Source organism: Fragaria vesca, linkage group LG3 (assembly GCF_000184155.1).
Source record: "Fragaria vesca subsp. vesca linkage group LG3, FraVesHawaii_1.0, whole genome shotgun sequence".
Lineage (NCBI taxonomy): Eukaryota > Viridiplantae > Streptophyta > Magnoliopsida > Rosales > Rosaceae > Fragaria > Fragaria vesca.
The window spans coordinates 26,475,820-26,496,207 of record NC_020493.1 but is presented as its reverse complement, the minus strand read 5'-3'; the positions used below and the strand labels follow the sequence as shown (position 1 = coordinate 26,496,207).

Here is a 20,388-nt window from a genome sequence, read left to right as displayed (position 1 = left end):
TCATTCATTCACTTCATGGAGGCATTTGTCATGTTATAGAAATTTTTCCAATTCTGTATATATCTATTTGAAAGTTATGGATCTCTCGATCGATCTTCAAGCTTAAAGACACCTGTTTGCATGGTTTGAAAATATTGGCCTCAAAACTGAAACTTATGAATCCTCTTGATCGAATATATTTGTGCCGACTTAATTTTTTTTATTTTATTTTTTTATCAAATCGAAATCGAATGATTTATTCATGAGAAAAGAACTATATCAATAGGAGTATTAAACGGCCTCATTAAACATTCCACAAACGAAGAGAAATAGTACCGCATTCCAAACTTTACAAAAACTAACCGCTAGCTTCAGCTAATATTTTTGAAAAGGAGTTTGTTTTTGAAAATGAGTTTATTTTGTTATCCACTTGTGTTTTATTACCTATCTGCTTAATTAATAAATAGATCAGAGCGATTAATGAATGAGCATAATTTTTTATTTTTATTTTTTAATAAAGTATAATGTTGATATATTATAATTAACTCAAGCTAGAAAATACTACTATATATATATATATATATCATCCTTCTAACGATTTAAAGGTAGATAAAAAGCATGTAATACGTGATCACAATGATATATAGATTAGGTCTAATCATTAATTATTTAACGGTATCAACGCTCATTTGTATATTCGGATGAGTCGAAATGAAACAAATGACTGATGGTATGCATCGGTACAAAACGTCTACAACAGCCAACCAGTTGTTGCACAAACCTGCAACCCTAGCTAAAAAACACAAACTAAATACAAACTTATTAGGTACGATTATTAGTGTAGAGAGTTATATATATATATATATATAGTGACGGCCGGGATACTATTTGTCGGTTGTTTCCAAGAGTTATTTACCTGCCCAAACATTTTCAATCCCGACGGTTCTTCCAATTTTTCCTACTCTCTAAAACTTGAGGCTTAGCTTTGAGCTAAAACATGCTTCTGGAATCCGAGGGGCCTTTGGTTAACGGTTTATTAAGGAAGTTGGTTGTTTCTGGAAATGTTTGATTTTTAATCCCAATTAGTAAGAGAAGATTCTGGATCTACGACCCCCGCGCCATCAGAAAACCACGTCGATCTCAAAACCAGTGTGTGTATGGGACACTGGAACAGACTATGAACAGCGCCGAAAACCCTAATATCCACACGTCGAAGGCCACGTAGAGATCTATCTTTTTCTAGTTTCCCAAGGTTAGCATAATCCCAGATCCAAATCCACATGCTGCAGACAAAGACCGGAGGAAGAAGAAGATAATGGTCCTAGTCATAAAGAGCCCTCAAAATATCAAAACCCTTCTAGGGTTTTTCTTTTGAACCACGCACGGGTCACTTTCTTCTCGATGGTCAATGGTATTATTTGCTCCGCTTAGCCACCTCGTCAGCTAAGCCTTGTTCTGATTTTAGGATTCAAATAATAATTAACCTAAATTGTTCCCCATCGTCGTTTTTTACTTGACTAACAGAATTTTCTTCTCTCGGCTTCATCATGGCGTTTCCATTGATTTGGTCGTGGTTGTAGTGATCTGCTAATTCTTCTTCTAGTAAAGTTGTTCGTAGGAAGGAAGGTTCTTAGAACCAAGTAAATCGATGCCTTTTTTGATGCACCTATTAACTACATTGATGGATTCATCATTCATCTAATCGCCGGCTACTTGCTTTTTAACTACCTTGATGTCAAATGTTACCAAACACTGCGACACCATTTTTTTATATTCTAGATATTCATATGTGTTTCTTCATTAGATAACATGGAGTATCGACCTCGATCTTTTTAGTAATATTTCTTAGTGTCTACTTAAAGGAAGAGGATTACGCGATTTCTTATGTGCACATATCCAAGCAATCAATGTGTGTTATATAGTGATGTTGAGCTTGCGACGCTTGTTTATTTAACAAGTTACTTAGAATCTAATCGATGATATAACGACAGTGTAACTTGACACTCGTTATGTTACTGAATAAGATGATAGTTCATATTTGTTTAACGTTTTTTTTTTTATCGTAGTAGGATTAGTAGAGATGATAATACTTACCAAAATCCAAGAAAAAGTTACCAACACAAGAAAAGAAGATACATACCAAAACCCTAACACGTGGCAGACAATCGGATCACTAATTCAGGATCATAATAGAGAAACAAATCGGAAAGAAAACGAAAACAAAAGAACCATCCTTTTTGAGAAAGAAGAAGAAACAAAGAGTTTTCAAGACGTTGAATTGAAAACCATAAAAAACCAAATGACATGACGCGGTTACAAAGCACAGTCATATATTCTCCCTCTCTCTCTAGTAATCCCCCTTGAGCATTGTTATATATACCACACCCAACACCCCCAAACAAATCACCAAAACGCTCTCATTCTCTGTTCTCTACTCTCCTTCCTTGTTTCGCTCTCAACCTATTATTCTCTCTCTCTTCGCCGCAAAGCGATCAAACCCACCTCTTTTTATCTCTCCCTTCGATTACACTACTCGGATTCAGCTTTTTCTCGGTAAGCATTCTATCTCTGATTCCTTTACGACCTTTTCTTGATCTGTTTTATGCAATTTGTATGTCAAAGTTGTTGAATTTGTGAGTTTCCTTTGATGGGTTTCGCTTTGTTTTTGATTCTCATGGTTAGATCGATGATGGGTCGATTTCTTTTGTTGGCTTTTTCAATCAAAGTAATTCTTTTGGAGACAATTTTTTTGCCTTGTTTGAATTTGATGTTCAAATTCTTTGGCTATGTATGTTCAAAGATGGGAAGTATTAGATGTCGGCTAAGTTATGAAATTAATGAAGAGAAATTGTAGAATTAGGAACAACAAAGAGTTTTGTATGGAGAGTTGGAAATTTGGGTTGTTGTGTTAGGCTTACTTCAGCTACCCCAAGACTGAAACAATGAGCTCTAGATAGTTGAGTTTATGAAGAATTTTAAGCAGTTTTATAGACAATACATCCTCACTTTCCTCTCAATATTTAGTCCTTTTATCATGTGTAGAGGTCAGTCCACCTTCATATTACTTGCTGCAACTGCTAAAACTTGGAATACAAACAATAGGATCTCAAGTAGAATAAGTCTTTGTATACTTCATATTTCTATGGATCTGACAAATCAAGAACCATATCGTGGATGCTCAAGAATTTCAATTATGAGAGAATACTTCCATTGTTTTTCCTTCCCCCTTTTTGCCTAATGTTTGTCCAATTATTGTATTTCTTTAAGGTCGGACGGTAGAAATAAGTTATTTTTGTTTATGAAGATTCATAGCTGAACAATTCAGGTCATCTAGATAGAAAAACAAGTATTAGGTTAAAATTTTGTTAAATTGATGATGTGCTTGATGTCAACATTTCCTAGTGCGGTCACCCCTTTATCTTTTGGACTGGTGTATAAGTTTTTGTCTCAAAAGGATTGAGTATTGAAAAGAATTAGTGAGAAAATTTGGTGCAAGGGAAAATGGCATTTGCTGGTGGCATGTTAGTCCTACTTTTTTTTTTTTCAACGTTTGGTACTAAGATAGTTAGGGCCGTAGGGTCTCTTATAATTATTATTGTTATCTCTGATAAGTGGGTTGGAGAACCTTTGCATTTTTTCCTCCAATTTAAATAACATGGAGCCAGTGCCAATTGATTCTTCTTTATCCTCTTGTGGTTATGTTAATTTAAAGTGAAACAACGTTCCTTTGTTTTATTCATTTCTGCCTTTCTAGATGCTTAGTGTTTGTTTTGGAAATCTAGTTGGGGAAAGTTGTCTGTTGCATTACTGGCAATTTGAGTATGATATTTATTTCTTTACTTAGGGAGGTGAATTTATGTAGATACAACTGTTTTTGCACTGTTGTGAATATATTTGCTCTTGGCTTGAGTACTAATGTTACTGTGTGCATCTGCTTACTAATGTTGTTACCTTTTTCTATAACAGAACACATCCGCTATGGAACAGAACTTCTTTGAGCCTCAGGGACACTTCGAGTCAGACGGAGATATTTCGGTAAAGAAGTGGAAATCAATGTCTACCCCTACTACTGTCTCAGACAATGATAGTGGCTGCTTTGAGTGCAACATCTGCTTAGATTCAGCACATGAACCTGTGGTGACACTCTGTGGTCACCTGTACTGCTGGCCTTGCATTTACAAATGGCTTCAGGTTCCAAGTGCTTCTGATGAACCAAACCAGCTGCAGCAAACCTGTCCTGTCTGTAAGGCTAATATTACTCCATCCTCGGTGGTTCCCCTCTATGGTCGTGGTACAGGTTCAAAAGGAAAGAAACCCAATTTGGGTCTGGTTGTACCACGCAGACCACCACCTAGGTTGGACACTTCGTTTACATCTACCAGCCCTACATCGCCTTCAAGGCAGCAACTTCATTCAAATTATTATTATACACAGACACATCCACAGTCGGTTTATGATCAATACAGCCCTTCTGATGGAGGTTATGCCACAAATTCAGAATCAGCTTATCTTGGCAGTACGATGTTGACACATTTATCCAATCCAACGATAGGGATGGTTGGAGAGTTTGTGTTTGCAAGGATGTTTGGCAGCTCAGACACAAATTTGTTTGCTCATCCTTATCTGAATACATACCCACCGAGCAGTCCTAGGATGAGAAGGCAGGAAGTTCAGCTTGACAAATCTCTTAATAGAGTCACAATCTTTCTTTTCTGCTGCTTTATGCTGTGCCTTCTCTTGTTCTGAACATATTCTTTAGTAGGTTCGCTGATGTACAGTTATTAGAAATGGCTGTCAGTATAGATTAGACATGCTGTTAGAGATTTTGCTCGAAGCACTCTTTGTATGATCGAGACTTCTGTACATATGATTTCTAATGCCAAATTGGTTAATTTTTTTCTTTCCTATTATTCCAAGTGGTCTTTGCGTGATTCTTACTTTTCACATTCTAGTAACTACCGCAAGTTTAACATTCTAAACCTTAAACCCTAAACTAGGCCCAAGTCAATCTGTCCACTGTCGTAGCTTCAATAGGTTTTTACTTTGGTTAAAATGGGAGATACAGCTTCCCCGGAGTTTCAGTTTGCTCTGTGTCTGTTTTATGTACCCACTTGTCTTCTGTATTAATCTAGTTGTTGCTGGGAAATAATATAGGTTGGGTCAGACACTCAGACCAAGCACCCAGCACTGCATTTGATTTTTGTACATCTCAACCCTCACATAATAGATACGATACAACTAATTAACTATATGCAATATGCAGAGAGATACTCCTCACCTTACACTGCGTGTATTCGAAATGTTCATTTTCATATCCTAAAGAGAAATGAAACTTAGATTCCAACTACAGTTCTTGGCGCTATTCTGCGCCTAAGCTAAGCTTATTGAAGTCAATTGGCATCCATCTCTTATTTTGGTTGGATAGGGTGTGGAAGAGTGTGCCACCGTCATATAAAGGTAACGCGTCTCAGGATTTTACAGAGGAATAGCTATCGTTGCATTTTGTTATAATGATTATCAAAACTATTGAATTAGCTTGGATCCTAGATTATTTGAGTTTATTTGGAGAAGGTACCTCACTACTTCTATTCTATTCATCTTGTACATACATTAGCAACATTGTGTTAAATGGGCTAATTAGTTGCCTCGTATAGACCACAATTCCGTTTCGTTCATGAAGAGATCAAGAAGAAAATGCATTACTTCAGGATCGTTTTGGAGAGATTTGGCTTCACAATTCATTCTTAGTGTTCGTAATATATTGGATATCCTTAATTTTCGGTTTTTTGGTATGACTCAATCCATAAGTGTATAGTTCTTATATGCCATAAACAGAACTATAGAACTACACTAGTAGTAGTGTACAGTTCTTCAATTTCCAATATACGCAGCAATAATATGCCATAAACATGCTGTTGGGGGGGGGTGGGGGGTGGGGGTAACAAATCACCGACATGGGACTTTAAAACATGCAGATCGCAAGCAGTAGCTGCTTCCTAATATATACCTCACATGCACTTGTTCTTCAGTGTTTGAAACTAAAACTTTCATTCCCAAACGTACATATCTTTCCGTACTTATTCATAAGACGTGAACGAACGCGTTTTGTGGCTACTGATTTATATATTTCAACTATCTTCTGCATATCGTTTTATTAATTCACCGACGACGATCGTGTTTGTTTGATCCGTAAGTCTATAAATGGATGCTATATCTTCTGCTTCTTCATCATGAAAACTCATCTAGTTTAAGTTTGGCTGCTGAGAACAAATATAGAAACTGATATATTCTGTGTGTTGAGAGAAAGAATAATGAAAGCTAGAGGTTCTTTCTGTGTTCTGTTTCGGCAGATCATCTTCTTTGTTAGTGTAGTTTTGGTGGGCATCAATGGTGCTCAAGCTAGTGCCTGGCTTAACGCTCATGCAACTTTCTATGGGGTCAACCAGGACCCTGCCACCTTTGGTAAGTCGCAACGTACATAGATTTGATAAGATGTATATAAATTTGCACTACTCCAAAGCAACACCAACAATCTTAATTACTATGTACAGGAGGTGCTTGTGGTTATGAAAATACAATGGTAACGGCGTTCGGAGTGAACACAGCAGCAGTAAGTACCATTCTTTTCAGAGGTGGAGAGGCATGCGGTGCTTGTTACCAAGTGATGTGCAACTATAAGGTGGATCCAAAGTGGTGCCTTCGACGAGGAGCCGTGACTGTATCCGCCACCAATTTCTGCCCCCCAAACAACAACGGAGGGTGGTGCAATGCCCCTCACCACCATTTCGACATGTCTATGCCGGCTTTTCTTCGCATTGCGCGACAAGGCAACGAAGGCATTGTTCCTGTGATCTACAGAAGGTACGTATAACTCGACTACTATTACTTAACTCTGATTCAAGATCAACATTTGCCTCACATATACTGAAGATATATAAATAATGTTTTTGCATATGAAAATAAAGGGTGGCTTGTATACGAAGAGGAGGAGTCAGATTCACGTTGAAGGGGCAATCGAGCTTTAACATGGTGATGGTATCGAATGTTGGCGGAAGCGGCGCCGTGAAGGGGGCGTGGATACGGGGGTCGAGGATGAGGAGAGCAACATGGATGCCGATGCATAGGAATTGGGGTGCCAATTGGCAAAGCAGCATCGACCTGAGGAACCAACGACTGTCGTTCAAGCTCACCTTGGTTGATGGAAAAACCCTAGTGTTTAACAACGTTGTTCCTTCCACTTGGAGATTTGGACAAACATTTTCATCCCACAACCAGTTCTCTTAAGTTGATATTAATGCTATAATTAACCAGGCATTATTATTATTGCTTTTTAACTAAAGGATGTTATCTTTAGTTCTTTACATGATGAATTTTAAGGGTATGTATCAATGTATGTGTACGTATAGTATAATGTAATAACTTATTCAAATGTACATCGTTCTCTACCTGTACTTTTTGTGGGATTTTACTCAATACAACGAGTCCCACAACAACTTCTACATAAAAAGGACATACATTTGTTTATGAATTATTCAACAACAAAAACCTCCAATAAAAAAATGGTTACTTCTGACGAAATATCCGTTTCTAAAAAATTTATTACAACGACTACTTGGGCTACAGGGAGATTTATGTGTCTAAAAGATTTACTAAAAGTATTGATTCAATCAGCAATACAAGTTAGGCTATAGAGACGTACATCGAAAGAAGCCACGTATAAATGTATCCCACCTCATGTTCGAGTTCTTCATACGCCCATGAAACCTTACACTTTCAGTAGTTTACTAGATAAATTAATAAGTCACGCATTTGCAAACCACCAAGCGGAATCGATGATTTCTTTTTCTCTAACAAATAATTGTTTTTTTTTTTTAGAGTAAACATTCGGTTGTATAAAATTACCATAATGAAGTACAAGTTTATTAGAATTTAGTTTTTTTTTCTTTTTTGATAAAAAAAAAAAACAAACAAAAAAAGGGGTATGAGTTATTTGGGCCAAGAATTGGGATGTGTTGTGTGCCATGATTTACTGCGGTCCATATCAAGAGTAAGGAACACAAAACGAACTCCACCTGCTGGTCTCTCTCCCTAAACCACCAAAATGGGCAAAGATCGAAACGGCGCCGTTCCGGAGAAAGCAAGCAAAACCCCAGACAAAGACGACGGAAGCGAAAGAAAATCCGGCAAATCCATAGAGCTTTCTGACTCCGATAAAGACACGAGGCGCAGCAAATCGAGACGAAAAGCGCGGGAAATCTCCGAATCGAGCGATGAGGAGCACGCGCGGCGGAGGAGGAAGAGGAAGTCGCGGCGGAGGTACAGTAGCAGCGAGGACGACTCGGATTCGGAGTCTTCGGAAGAGTCCGAGGAGGAGAGCGGGTCGGATTCGGTGAGCGAGGGCGGGAGTGATAGCGAGAGCGAGCGGCGGAGGAGGAAGGAGAGGAGGAGGAGGAAGGAGAAAGAGGAGAGGAGAAGGAGAGAGAAGGAGAAGAAGAGGAGGAGGAGAGAGAGAGAAGAGGAGAAGAAGAAGAAGGAGAGGAGGAAGAAGAGGAAGAAGGAGAAGAAGGAGAAAGGTAAGAAAGGAGCGGTTACTGATTCTTGGGGCAAGTATGGGATTATCAGAGAGACTGATATGTGGTGAGTTCATATCGATTTGAATTCAGTGTTTAAAGATTGTGTTTTTACTGGAATCGGTAGTTTTTAGTGTTTTGCAGAGTGTATATGAGTAAAGAATGTGTTTTTGCTGAGGGATTATTTGATTAAGCTTTGCCCTTGATGTTTGCTATGGTACAGGAACAAGCGACCGGAGTTTACGGCATGGTTGGCTGAAGTAAAACAGGTAATTCATTACCAACTGCTTTGTCTTTACCCACCATGAAACCTAATGACATTGTTCCATATTTGCAAATTGCAATAGTTGTGATTGTTGTAACGCAGTCATTTACTTGCTGGTAATAGAACTCTTAAAGATAGTTGTATCGTGCTTGTTTAGGTGAACCTGGAGCATCTGCCGAATTGGGAAGAGAAGCAGATGTTCAAACAGTAAGTGTTTGTGTGTGGAATGCATTTCTTTCTTCTTATTGTTTGGCCTCTCATCTAGTTTGATTTTTTATTTTTTTTCATTGAATTGTTATGTAATAAGGTGACTGGAATTTGTTACCTTTCTTGCATTTTAGTTTCAAAAAATCTGAGTTGAGAAGCACTTTTCTTATGTCCCTTTTTGTAGGTTCATGGAAGATCACAACACAGCTACATTTCCTTCCAAAAAGTAAGGTTCTATTCTATTAGTTTAGACTTTAGACACTATGCTTTTAGCCTTTCTAGATATGTAATAGTTGACACAGTTTTGTTCGAGTCCTAATGATGTAACTCCTTTAAATGTTCCAGTCCTAAGTGGGGAGTTAAATGGACCTTTTTTGTTTTTGTTTTTCTTTTTGTTTTGTTTTGTAAATTATCTAACTTGATCCTTTTAGTGAAAGTTAGACACCTATTAGTCAGATTAAATTTATACAAATAGCTAATTTTGTATACTTAGCAGCTTATTCTGGACTAGGGTTTTAGTTTATTTACTTTCCTAGTGTTTAGAGGAGCATGAAATGTATGGGCTATATAATTTAAGTTGAATATCCTTAATATGATTTTGGATTTGTCATCGGTCTGTTCTGAGTGTAAGGACTCTTTCTTGGCTGTTTATGTACTGGATGGTTGCACCACACTTACATGTCTAGGAAGTAAATTTTTCATGTACTAGTTGGTTTAAATGTTTGACATAGCTTGGTTTTGTCGCGTGAAGTTTCAAGTTTAGCTCATGTAACTGATTGTTTCTTTTTGTCTGCGTTCTTGTCCTTGGATGTGTATTATATAGCTTTTCCTAGCAATAAAGTTTCTTTCTATTCAAAATAATATGAACAAGAAATACGAAAAAAGAAACTTTAAATTGTATGTCTACATCTGTTGAGGGTTGTTTTCGTCATTGTCTGACCAGCAATTACTTGTGGTACATAAATATAGGCAAGTTTATTGTTAGACTGAAGTAGGATCTATATGCTGTGTTATGTTTGAATATGCGGTCTTGAGTCCTTACTCATAAATTTGCAAATAACAAGTCAAATATCTGGAAAGAGATCAGATGCATATATATGTATCTTCATGGTAAAGTTGTCGGGGATGGCTCTGGTGTCCGCTCGGCAAGAGGAGCGCCGTCGTCGGCGCCAGACGGTGGAGAACGGAGAGACGTCCGCACTCCGCCTCTGATCCGGCCTATATATGTTCAGATATACATTCAAGTTCGTTATTTGGGGACGAAATAAAAGGAAGATTTAACCATCTCTGTATTGGTTTATGTCTTGGACTCTTGATGTTTGTTTTCATAAAAAGTTATGCTAGTTTTGTACCTTCTTGCTTTGAAATTGCACTCTCCTTGTTAGGAAACTTGTGAAAATGCAGCACATTTGATAAATTTTGAAACAATACCATGTAGCACCATGCAATGAACTTTACTTTTGTGATTGCAGGTATTATAGCCTTGATGCTTACTATAGCCATAAAATGGAAAAGGAAATGAAAAAGGGTATGAAAAAGGTTGTGGAAAAAGAGCGTACTGTATTCAATGATGAGGAAGTGCGAAGGTATGCTTCATTACTAACTGTTTTACGCTCATTATTTTAGGTCAAGCTACATCCTCTATTTAATTTTTAATGAATTCGAACATCATAGTGCATCTTTCATTTCAAGGACTTCCATTAATAGAGTAGTATACAATTTTCTTTCATACAACTAATGTTCCAATTACTCGTGTTCTGGTGTTTAGACCTAGTCTAGTAACTTCACTATGTATTATACATTAGAACCCTTGAACTCGCAGAGATATTCTTTACAAATAGTCTTCCATAAAAAAGTTCTTCAAAAGCCAGCCCTTGAAAAAAGACATAAGAAAACCATTACAGTTTTTTTATTTGGCCAATTTCTGGACATAACAGTTTCACTTATTGGTCAGTGTTTTTGGGTTAGAAAAAATGACTTTGGCAGTTTTATGCACCGAAATAACAGTAGGCCTAGGCAACTATACTTTGATGCAGGATATGGTTAGGAAATGGTGTTTGGTTTTGTTAACCCAAATCTATTGCAATGATTACACTGTTGGGTCTAGCAATTTGTTAATATATAGTCGTTTCTCCTGGAAGAGATTTAGCCAATAATATATTATCGTCTTTCAGGCAAGAAATGATGAGAGTCCGTGAAAGACAAAAGGAAGAAGAAGTAGAAGCTCTGAAGCGCTCTATGCAGAGTGGACTGGTCAGTTTCTGCCTCATTATTGTTGTCATAGCCTTTAGTTTGTTTATCGTACTTCATCCCTCTTCATTTCCGTTTGAATTGCCAGGCGCAAGCAATGAAAGAGCAAGCTCAACTTCGGGAAGAGATGGCTTACCAGTACAAGATCGGAAACTTTGAGGTAGGGATTACAAACTTTTGGTGCCTCGGCATAATGCTTAATCATGTTGTTAACTTTTATGTTTTGTCACCTTTTGTTCGTTCAGGCTGCTGCTGCTATCCAGAGAAGGTTGGACCCTGACGCAGAGTGATACTGCATCATGTTTCTACTAGCAAAAGAGTATAAAACAGCCTATGTATGTGTCTAATTATCTTACTTTTTAGCCAACCATTTTTGCAGATACATAGGAAATTATGTAATTCTATTGTATTTTATTTACTGCTTTCTCACACATTTGTTATGTTAGTTTAGCTGTTACTCTTACAAGATGCACTAATATTATTGAGGCTGTAATGAAAAACTCTTTTTGAGGATAGTGTTATGAACAAACGATACTGGAGAAGAATAGTGTTACTTTTAAGCAGAGGAACGTCAGTTGTTTCAAACAAACGACTTCCATTATTCCCTCGTGGATACGGGAGATAGTTGTTTCTCATCTTTTCTTGAAAACGTCACTGTAGGCCATTTTATGAGATTTTAGAGAAGATGGAGACGAAAAAAGAAACGAGAACGTAGACAACATTAGTGGGCAATAAGTCTGACTCTTAATTTCATAAATTTTCATTCCTAGTATGTGATTTGGTCTACAAAAATTATCATGTGGAACTTTTTGTTCATATAACTTCCACTTGACATGCTTCTGAAGCTGTTGGGATTTGTAACACATGCTTGGAAAACATCATCTTTGGTGATGATTCTTGGACATGAATACTCATCTTTTGCAACACATCTGCATGCCCCAAAAAGAAGTCTATGATTTCCAACTCCTGCGATTCCCCCTGAAATCCCCAGATTTCGATTTCTCTGAGGTGAAGCAACATGCATTCCGGTACAGGACCTTCCGGCCTCCAGGAGAATACTGTTTTGTAACGATAACTAGTCAAGTCCAATTCCTGTCACAAAAGAAAAGAAAAGAGGGTCAATATAATTGGATCATTCGGAAAAACTATGCATGAAAATTGGATTATTCCTGCAATTGAAACTGGAAAAAATGGTCCATTCAGTATCAACTCACCTTTTTTAAGACAAGATACTCCAGATTGGGCGAGCTATGAAGTAGCAAGGGCAATAAACTCCAGCTCTCACAGGTACGGAAACCCAGCTCCAAACAGGTCAAAAATCGAAAGTACAGCTCGAAATTTCTCAAGCGGATGAGTAATGCATCTTCTTCGTCATCATCTAAACCGGTACATTGCGCAGTTTGATAGGAACAACTGAGAGCCTGCAATGAATTAAAATCCAAATTAGTTCAACTAAAAACCATACTAAGTAGTACTTCTGTAAAAACCTAGCTAAGAGAATGGACAATAGCATACCTTTGTAGTGCCACCAGATAACGATAGGCACTTGACACTTGAGAGCTCTTCCAGGACCTCAAATGCACGATTAGAGGGATTTCCATCGCCGTAAAGATCAAATGCTGCATAATCCGCACAGGGGTATCCAATACTAATATTTGCATGGTCCAAAACCTTCAAATGCTTAGCACTATACTTGGCCAAGAAGTCATCGTGGAGATCAAGTGACTCGAGGTTAGGGCAATGCAACACAAAACTGTACTCAATACAACCGTGAAAACTATGCGCTAAACGGTATTCAATTTTCAACCTCTTGAGAACTCAAAATCACCAACAAAACCACTCTCCTATTTTCATCCAATATCTCACCCTCGATGAACAACTCTTCAAGAATAGGGCAGATGTGATCGCTGAAAAGCTTCTGAGTCAAGTTAACATCGTCTGTGTCATACACCTTTATCCAAAACACCTTGAGTCTTGGAAAAGAGATGGAGTCCCGAAAGTTGAAACTTACATTGGCGTTTAATTTCAGTACCACCAGCCAAGTGCTACCATACAAATTCGAAGGCAATTTGATAGGGTTTTGACTGTATACTCTGATATCAACCTCGATGATATTGTAACTGCATGCCCTATGTAACCAACAATGTATATGATCTGGGTCGTAAGGGTAGGAACAACAAAATTTGAGTGTTTGAATAGACGGCACACTGATGAGCCCGAGAACATTGTTCACGAAATCAGAGAATAAAGAAGGATGGTGGTGAATGGTTTCAGTCTTACTTTCGGGGTGGAGTAGTAGGCTGTCGTCAAGCTCTAGGTTTTTGGTTGAAGCCAAGGTCCATAGGTTTTTCCAACTCCTTGAAAGGATGGTAGTAGAGACCGCGTGCTTAGTAGATAAGAATGAGAGAATGTGGCGGCGAACGTCTTCTGGTAATTGGCTGATCATGTCTTCTTCCTCTTCGTTTTTCCTTGCTTTCTTTGAAAGGTGAAGTCTTGAATATGTTTGAGTTGCTGCTCTCTTCCGAAGCATCATACAACAATGGTGGTTTTGTGAAAGCAAGATATATATGACCGGAACCCTGAAACCCTTGCTGGAACCCTAATGGGGAAGCGTCACTCTGACAGCTTAAGCTTTCTTTTGGCCAACAGACAGGGAGCTTGTACCAGAAGACGTTGAATTTAACAGACATGTGTGGCTTTATATATAGACAGTTGAATTCAATAGGAAACCGAGAAAGTGAGTGAAGCCGAGACAAACTTGGAGAGCACGTATTTTTTCTTGGAGATCAAGAAATTGCTGGATGTTTTGCACCCAAACTCTTTATGAAAACCCTTTAATGAGTTATATGTAAAGATTTAAATTTAGAAGAAAATTACCATAACAGATTAATTAGTGTTTTAGTAAATATGCTAAATATTATCGTCAGTGGTAATAAAGATGAGATAAAAATGCTAATAATTTCTTAAGTATGAAAGTGAAAATCATCATTATATCAATAGGACAATACCCACTAGCCCTAATTTTAAGAGTTTTATTCCCACTAACAAAATAAGATCTCAAAATTCCCACTAGCCAACTAAACGAAGAGAAAGACGATAATACCCATTGAAAACCTAACAAACCACAAACGCGCGTCCTCTCTCTCTGTCAGTTTCTCAATTCGCCTCAACCTCGACCTCTCTCTCTCTCCTCCCTCAGTTTCGCTTCTCTCTTCTCTCTCTCTCTCTCTCTCTCTCTCTCTCTCTCTCTCTCTCAATCTCATATTAGTGCCCTCTCGCTCAGATCCTCTCACACTAGCCGTGTACTCCGTCGTGCTCCGCCAGGTAATCTTCCATTTCTCTACCAGCTTTAATCTCCTTCAAATTTTGATTCAATCTTTGTATAATTCATCTGTTTTATACTTGTTTATGGTCTAAATTGAGAAGAATAGCAATTGTATTTGTTTGAATCTGTAAAATCTAGGGATTTTGTTTCAAATTTAGGGTTCTACTATAGGTCCCCTATTGGGCAGTAGAGGGAAGATGAGCATATTGGGGTCAGTAGGACCTCCTACTGGAGTCAATAAGACTTGTTTCTGCATAATCCCGGGGACTATGTAGAATCACGGTAGAACACGAATATGAACAATAAACATCATGGGCAACAGACAACGACGTATAGTGGTTCACCATGCCATCGGAGGACATGGCTACATCCACTTTGCAATCTACTATCATGGCCAATAGGCCTTTGGGATCGGGAGAGAGAGATTCAGTCCGCCCTCATCAGATCCTTTCTACATATGGGAAGCCTTCCTTTTATAACTAAGGAAGGTTCCCTCATTTTACATATTATCAATGTGGGACAAACTATATATATCTCTTCTTATGATGTCTTCTTGTGGAGCTTGGGAGAGCACCTTCTCGATGTGGCATGGATAATATTTCACCATGGCGAGGTAGCCTGGATGTCGATCTACAAGTTTCATGACTGGTTTATGGGCGGGGAAGGTAGTTATCAACTACCGACTACAAGTCCCCCCAAGTTCCCGTTCAAGACGCGTCTTGAGTGGGGACCTGATATATAGAATGCCCATAGACTAGTCATTTATCAACGGGCATCCGGCCCCAGTCCCCCCAAGTCCGTACTCAAGAGGTGTGTTGAACGGGTCTTGCGTGTTTCAGGTCTTGCTTGTCTTGACGTACACCGTAATCTTTAAGTCCGCCGATAAGGCAAAAATGCCCCTCCCGACTCCCGGCCTCAAAACTTATTCGGTCAGGCGAGGATTATTGTACCTTCACAATAAACAAATGATCGATTAGCAGCTTACATAATTTCTTGGTGGAATGCCTCTCGGTCTAATGCCAATCTCTCGGTCGAATGCCTATCCCGCTTGATATTACTCGGGATTTTAATGACTTATGCCTCTAGGTCTAATGCCAAAATCTACTGACCAGCATCCATACTCATATACATACAAGTTGATTTGCAAGTAGGACGAAATCATGACATCAATATTATGTACTTTCACAAACCAACGAGATAGAGACTTATCTGTGAAAATAGCTGCTGAATGGGTGCACCCAGTAGACCCGGAAGTGTGAACTGGGAGGGTAGTATCATGTTGCTTGGGATTTTGCAGGTTTCCCTCACTGCTTCATTCTTTCTTTCTACCCCTACCTTTTTTTTTTTTTGTTTGCTGAAGGCCTCCGGGATCCGATGAGTAATTATCGGCTGTTCGCACTGCTGCTGCATATCCCACTCATGACCAAGGAATTAATAGCTTGGTGCCTCCCTCCGGTGTCCATAGCTTCTTTTTTTTTTTTTTTTTTTTTTTTTTAACTTATCTTTTAAAGCCACCGGGACCTGAAACATCCCTTACCCATACTAACGTACTTCTCTCACATCCCTTCTTAGTTCTTACGATTGGTGCTTCTTTCTTTCTTCCCTTTTTTTTTTTTTTTTTTTTGAACCGGGACCTGCTGCTTGCAGATTAGACTGCATGGGGTCAATCCTTCTTCAATTGTTTTGCTCCCGCTCGTGACCAACTCTTTTCTTTCTCTGCTCCCGGACTGACTATTTTCTTTTCAATCTGGAGTCGTCGAGCTCGGGAGGTTCAGATCATAGGTGAGGTCATCGACTTACCGGGAAGAACATGATTTACTGCTACCGGGAAGGGCTTTTCTGGAGACAATGGGTGTCCATAGCAATTGGCCAGTTGTTGTTAGGGTGCCAAGAGTATCCCTTCCCGGCTTTTAACCATTGCCGACCGAGAGCAGAGCATGCCGGTGCCCGACGAATTATTCCTGGCCGGCGGTCGACGAGCTTGTCCCGGAAGAGTTACTCGGGTCGGACCCGAGATTCGGCGGGTGATAACAATGGATCTGCCAGCCAGCTCGTCCTTATGTGGTGAACCAGATCGAGACGGATCCCTGCCTCCCGATTAGTGGCATCGAATTGATCGGGCCTGATCCCTGCCTCCCCCCTTGTGATACCTAGAGATGGCCTGACTTGCCTTGGAGTTGATTAATTCTTTACTTTCTTTAACTTCTTTTCTGCTCCCGGACCTGACCATCACCAACTTTCCAGCTCTGGAACTTGGCACTTGCTGCACCCTCTTAAAGCTGCTAAGGACACCCAAAACCATCAAAGAAACCAGCAAACACCCGAGATGGTGCTTGTAGCAAATACGCATGCTGGCTGATGCAGGAGAAGTTGCTCCGGGTGTCCATAGCAATTTTTCAGTGGTCACCAAACGATTTGCAGGTGAGACCAGATGTCTTGATCGAGCTGCTTGAGCGGTGCCCCTCCAGGCCGGGCGACTGACCAACGCTGCCGGTGGATCCCGGGCGCTACTAGTTTGCTCCTGACGCATCACTCCTGGTCGGCACCGGACAAGCTTGGCCCGGGATAGCCAATCCTGGCCTGCGCTGAGTGGAGGTGTCCTCGGAGAGGTATAGCCGGCTGCACACCTGCTCCTTGATAATGACCCGGACGCTGCCAATCGGGAACCTGGAGAGCCGCTCCTCGGACTGTAACCGGAGGCTGCCACCGGGAGAGGAACCCTTGGGTCTCATCGAATCATCTCCAGGATGGCTGGAGGCGTCGGCCTCTCGGTGATGACTTGGTGAGAAAGGGAACCCGGGCGGGTCATGATAATGCCACCTAATGGCTTTGGGCCCGAAGCCTTGGGCCTATATACCGAACACCATGGGCTGATCTTCCTTCATGAATTTGTGGCTGGCCTGCCTCCATGTGCTTGCTGGAATGCTTCTCGGGTGGAATTCCTCTCGGGTGAAGCAACGTGACTTTTTGTAATGATTTCCACAGACGACGCTAAATGTTTCTGCATAATCCCGGGGACTATGTAGAATCATGGTGGAACACGAATATGAACAATAAACATCATGGGCAACAGACAAGGACGTATAGTGGTTCACCATGCCATCGGAGGACATGACTACATCCACTTTACAATCTACTATCATGGCCAATAGGCCTTTGGGATCGGGAGAGAGAGATTCAGTCAGCCCTTATCAGATCCTTTCTACATATGGGAAGTCTTCCTTTTATAACTAAGGTTCCCTCCTTTTACATATTATCAATGTGGGACAAACTATATATATCTCTTCTTATGATGCTTTCTTGTGGAGCTTGGGAGAGCACCTTCTCGATGTGGCGCGGATGATATTTCACCATGGTGAGGTAGCCTGGATGTCGATCTACAAGTTTCATGACTGGTCTATGGGCGAGGAAGGTAGTTATCAACTATCGACTACAGGACTCTTATTGGGGGCAGAGGATCATATTGGGGGCAGTAGAACCTACTTCCTACTGGCGGCAGTAAGACTTGTTCAATTTGGGGATGTAGGGTTCTTGATTTGAACCAAATTTTGAGTTTGTTTTTGATGCTCAGTGCTATTTTTGATGCTCTAAGTTTGTTTTTGTGCCTTGTGGAAACTGGATTATGCAAGTATAGGTCCTTACTGGGGTCAGTAAGACACTGTATTTGGGGCAATGTCACCTCTATTTGGGGAAGTAGAAAGCTTATTTCCTTTATGTATTTCATTGCTCTATTCAATACTAATTTAATAATCCTCCTCCTCAGTATGAAGACAAAACGAAGAAGACAATCCTCCTCTTATTCTGAGAATGAAGAAGAAGAACATGAAGTAGTAGAAACGAGGTCAAAGAAGCAGAAGAAGAAACAAAGTCCTCCAGCAAAGCAAAAGACGAAAATAGTGCAGAAGAAGAATGTGAAAAAGAAGTCTGAGAAGAAGGAGAAGTCAGGGAGTGCAGTTATACCAACATTACAACAAAAATTCTCGCTTGTCAATTTTCAGCAAATAGTTAAGATGGTGAAGCCGAAAGCGAAAATTGAAGTATGGGATGTGCTACGGAAAACTTCTTTTTGGCCGATGATATCGCCGATCTATCACTCTAAAGTGCAAGAAAATCATTTTACCAAGAATGAGCGTGACATCGAAATCATCCTTCAATACTATGATGTTGAGAAGAGGAAGTTCTTTTTTGGGGATAAAGAGATGGAGATCATAGGGGAAGACATAGAGAGGATATTTGGGCTGCCAAATTCAGGAGAAGTGATAAACAATGTGGGAAGAAATATGGACAAGGATAAAAGGAAGCCTTCAGCGATTTTTGATGTGAAAATGATCAAGGACACAGTAGACAAACAAGTATTGCTTAAAAGGCTGGAAGCTGAGGTGGATAAGGAGGAGAAGGGTGATGCAAGAATCATTGCTGCCCTCATACTTATGCTTCTGTTTACAACATGCTTTTTTAGCAAGTCAACAGTATCCATCACCTAGGACCTCATAAATGCTTGCGAGGACATCGAAAGAATCAACTAGTACAACTGGCCAAAAATGATCCTTGAATTTCTATTCGATGGACTTAAGAGGCACGAGAAAAAAAAACCAAAAGTTCTCAGTGGATGCTTGATACTGATCTATGTAAGTTTTTTTTGGTCTCATATAGGGTTCATTTGTTAGTTTTCTGTTTATATTTCGGGTATATTATATACATTTACTTACAGAAAGTGCATGTCTTTATTTTTCAATACAGTATTGGTTTCTGGAGAATACCCAGGTGAAGCACAAGATTACTGGAAAGGAGAGATCGACACCAACCTATCTTAGGTGGTCGATAAGAGAGCTATTCACAACTGAGAGCTTGAAAGACAATTCAGACATCGCAGTGGTAAGCAAAGACAAAAACTTCAAAAAAAGAAGAAAAGTTAATAATCGTGTGTATGTGTATGCTTATCTAACTTTTCCGAGGACATGTGACAGGAATTCATAACAAATGGACCATGGAATGAAGAAAGCCACAGAGGCTTTTCGGATTCCGAGGACGCGCTACCTCTCACTTTCAAGGATTGGGTAAGTTCCCTTTTTAAATATGTCTATTGGGGTCAGTAGGGGGCTTGACAACCTCCTACTGACCCCAGTAGGACCTCCTACTAACCCTAGTGGTTTATATTGTACCTAGCTTATTTTATACTTTTGGTTACTAAATTGCTGTGGACACAGGTTCCCAAAAAAAGCCAGGAGAAACCACAGGAAAAAGTTCCTAGAGCAACAACAGATATCCTAAAAGATATAGCGACAGAAGATGTGGCTGAAAAGGATCTCATTGTTCTAATCATTGAACTCCACAACCAAAATCGAAAGCTTCAGGAGAATGCAAAGATGTCCTCGATTGCAATTGAAGAAGCAAATGCAAAGATACTTCAGCAGACGTTGGAAATAAGCAAGTTGGAGGATGAGAACAAAAGGCAGAAGAAGTATATAGAGGATTTAACTTTATAGCTTGCCAAGGCACATGAAGTTGAATGTGAGAAAAAGAAGAAGAAGAAGTTGTCTGCCTAAACTTCACTGAGAATATGCCTGAAACCCCCAAGAGAAAAAGCAGAAGGATGAAGGAGAAGTGCTGGATTATATTGTGGAAATGATACAGAAAAATGCTGAAACTAATGCTCCATTAAAGCCGGTACAAAAAATGAAGAAGCCTGTTCCAATGCATTCCCTCGAGAGGAACGTGAAGTTGTACAAGAGAAAGGGAACAAAAAAAGCCAAGGATGACGACTTTGAGTACAACACTCCAAAGGAAGTGAA

The 20,388-nt window shown here is 39.7% G+C and overlaps 4 protein-coding genes across 4 annotated transcripts; all 4 read left to right on the top strand.

Annotated features, from left to right (window-relative positions):
- Window positions 1-2,389: 2,389 nt before the first annotated feature.
- LOC101310680 (E3 ubiquitin-protein ligase RMA1H1-like) lies at window positions 2,390-4,888 on the top strand. Its single transcript, XM_004295121.1, has 2 exons — window positions 2,390-2,532; window positions 3,946-4,888. Exon 2 carries the CDS (start codon window positions 3,958-3,960, stop codon window positions 4,723-4,725), a length of 768 nt encoding a protein of 255 aa, XP_004295169.1. The 5' UTR covers window positions 2,390-2,532; window positions 3,946-3,957; the 3' UTR covers window positions 4,726-4,888.
- Window positions 4,889-6,290: 1,402 nt separating this feature from the next.
- Window positions 6,291-7,263, top strand: LOC101308946 (expansin-A12-like). Its single transcript, XM_004295115.1, has 3 exons — window positions 6,291-6,441; window positions 6,531-6,840; window positions 6,945-7,263. Exons 1-3 carry the CDS (start codon window positions 6,291-6,293, stop codon window positions 7,261-7,263), a joined length of 780 nt encoding a protein of 259 aa, XP_004295163.1.
- Window positions 7,264-8,007: 744 nt separating this feature from the next.
- Window positions 8,008-11,783, top strand: LOC101304461. Its single transcript, XM_004295099.1, has 8 exons — window positions 8,008-8,616; window positions 8,773-8,818; window positions 8,972-9,021; window positions 9,206-9,247; window positions 10,494-10,607; window positions 11,196-11,274; window positions 11,360-11,431; window positions 11,517-11,783. The coding sequence occupies exons 1-8, from the start codon at window positions 8,081-8,083 to the stop codon at window positions 11,559-11,561; spliced, it is 984 nt and encodes a 327-aa protein (XP_004295147.1). The 5' UTR covers window positions 8,008-8,080; the 3' UTR covers window positions 11,562-11,783.
- A 6,650-nt stretch (window positions 11,784-18,433) lies between these two features.
- On the top strand, window positions 18,434-19,574 carry LOC101311260. Its single transcript, XM_004295123.1, has 4 exons — window positions 18,434-18,446; window positions 18,494-19,224; window positions 19,337-19,471; window positions 19,564-19,574. Coding segments are annotated over exons 1-2 (588 nt in total). The 5' UTR covers window positions 18,434-18,445; the 3' UTR covers window positions 19,081-19,224; window positions 19,337-19,471; window positions 19,564-19,574.
- The last annotated feature ends 814 nt before the right edge of the window (window positions 19,575-20,388 follow it).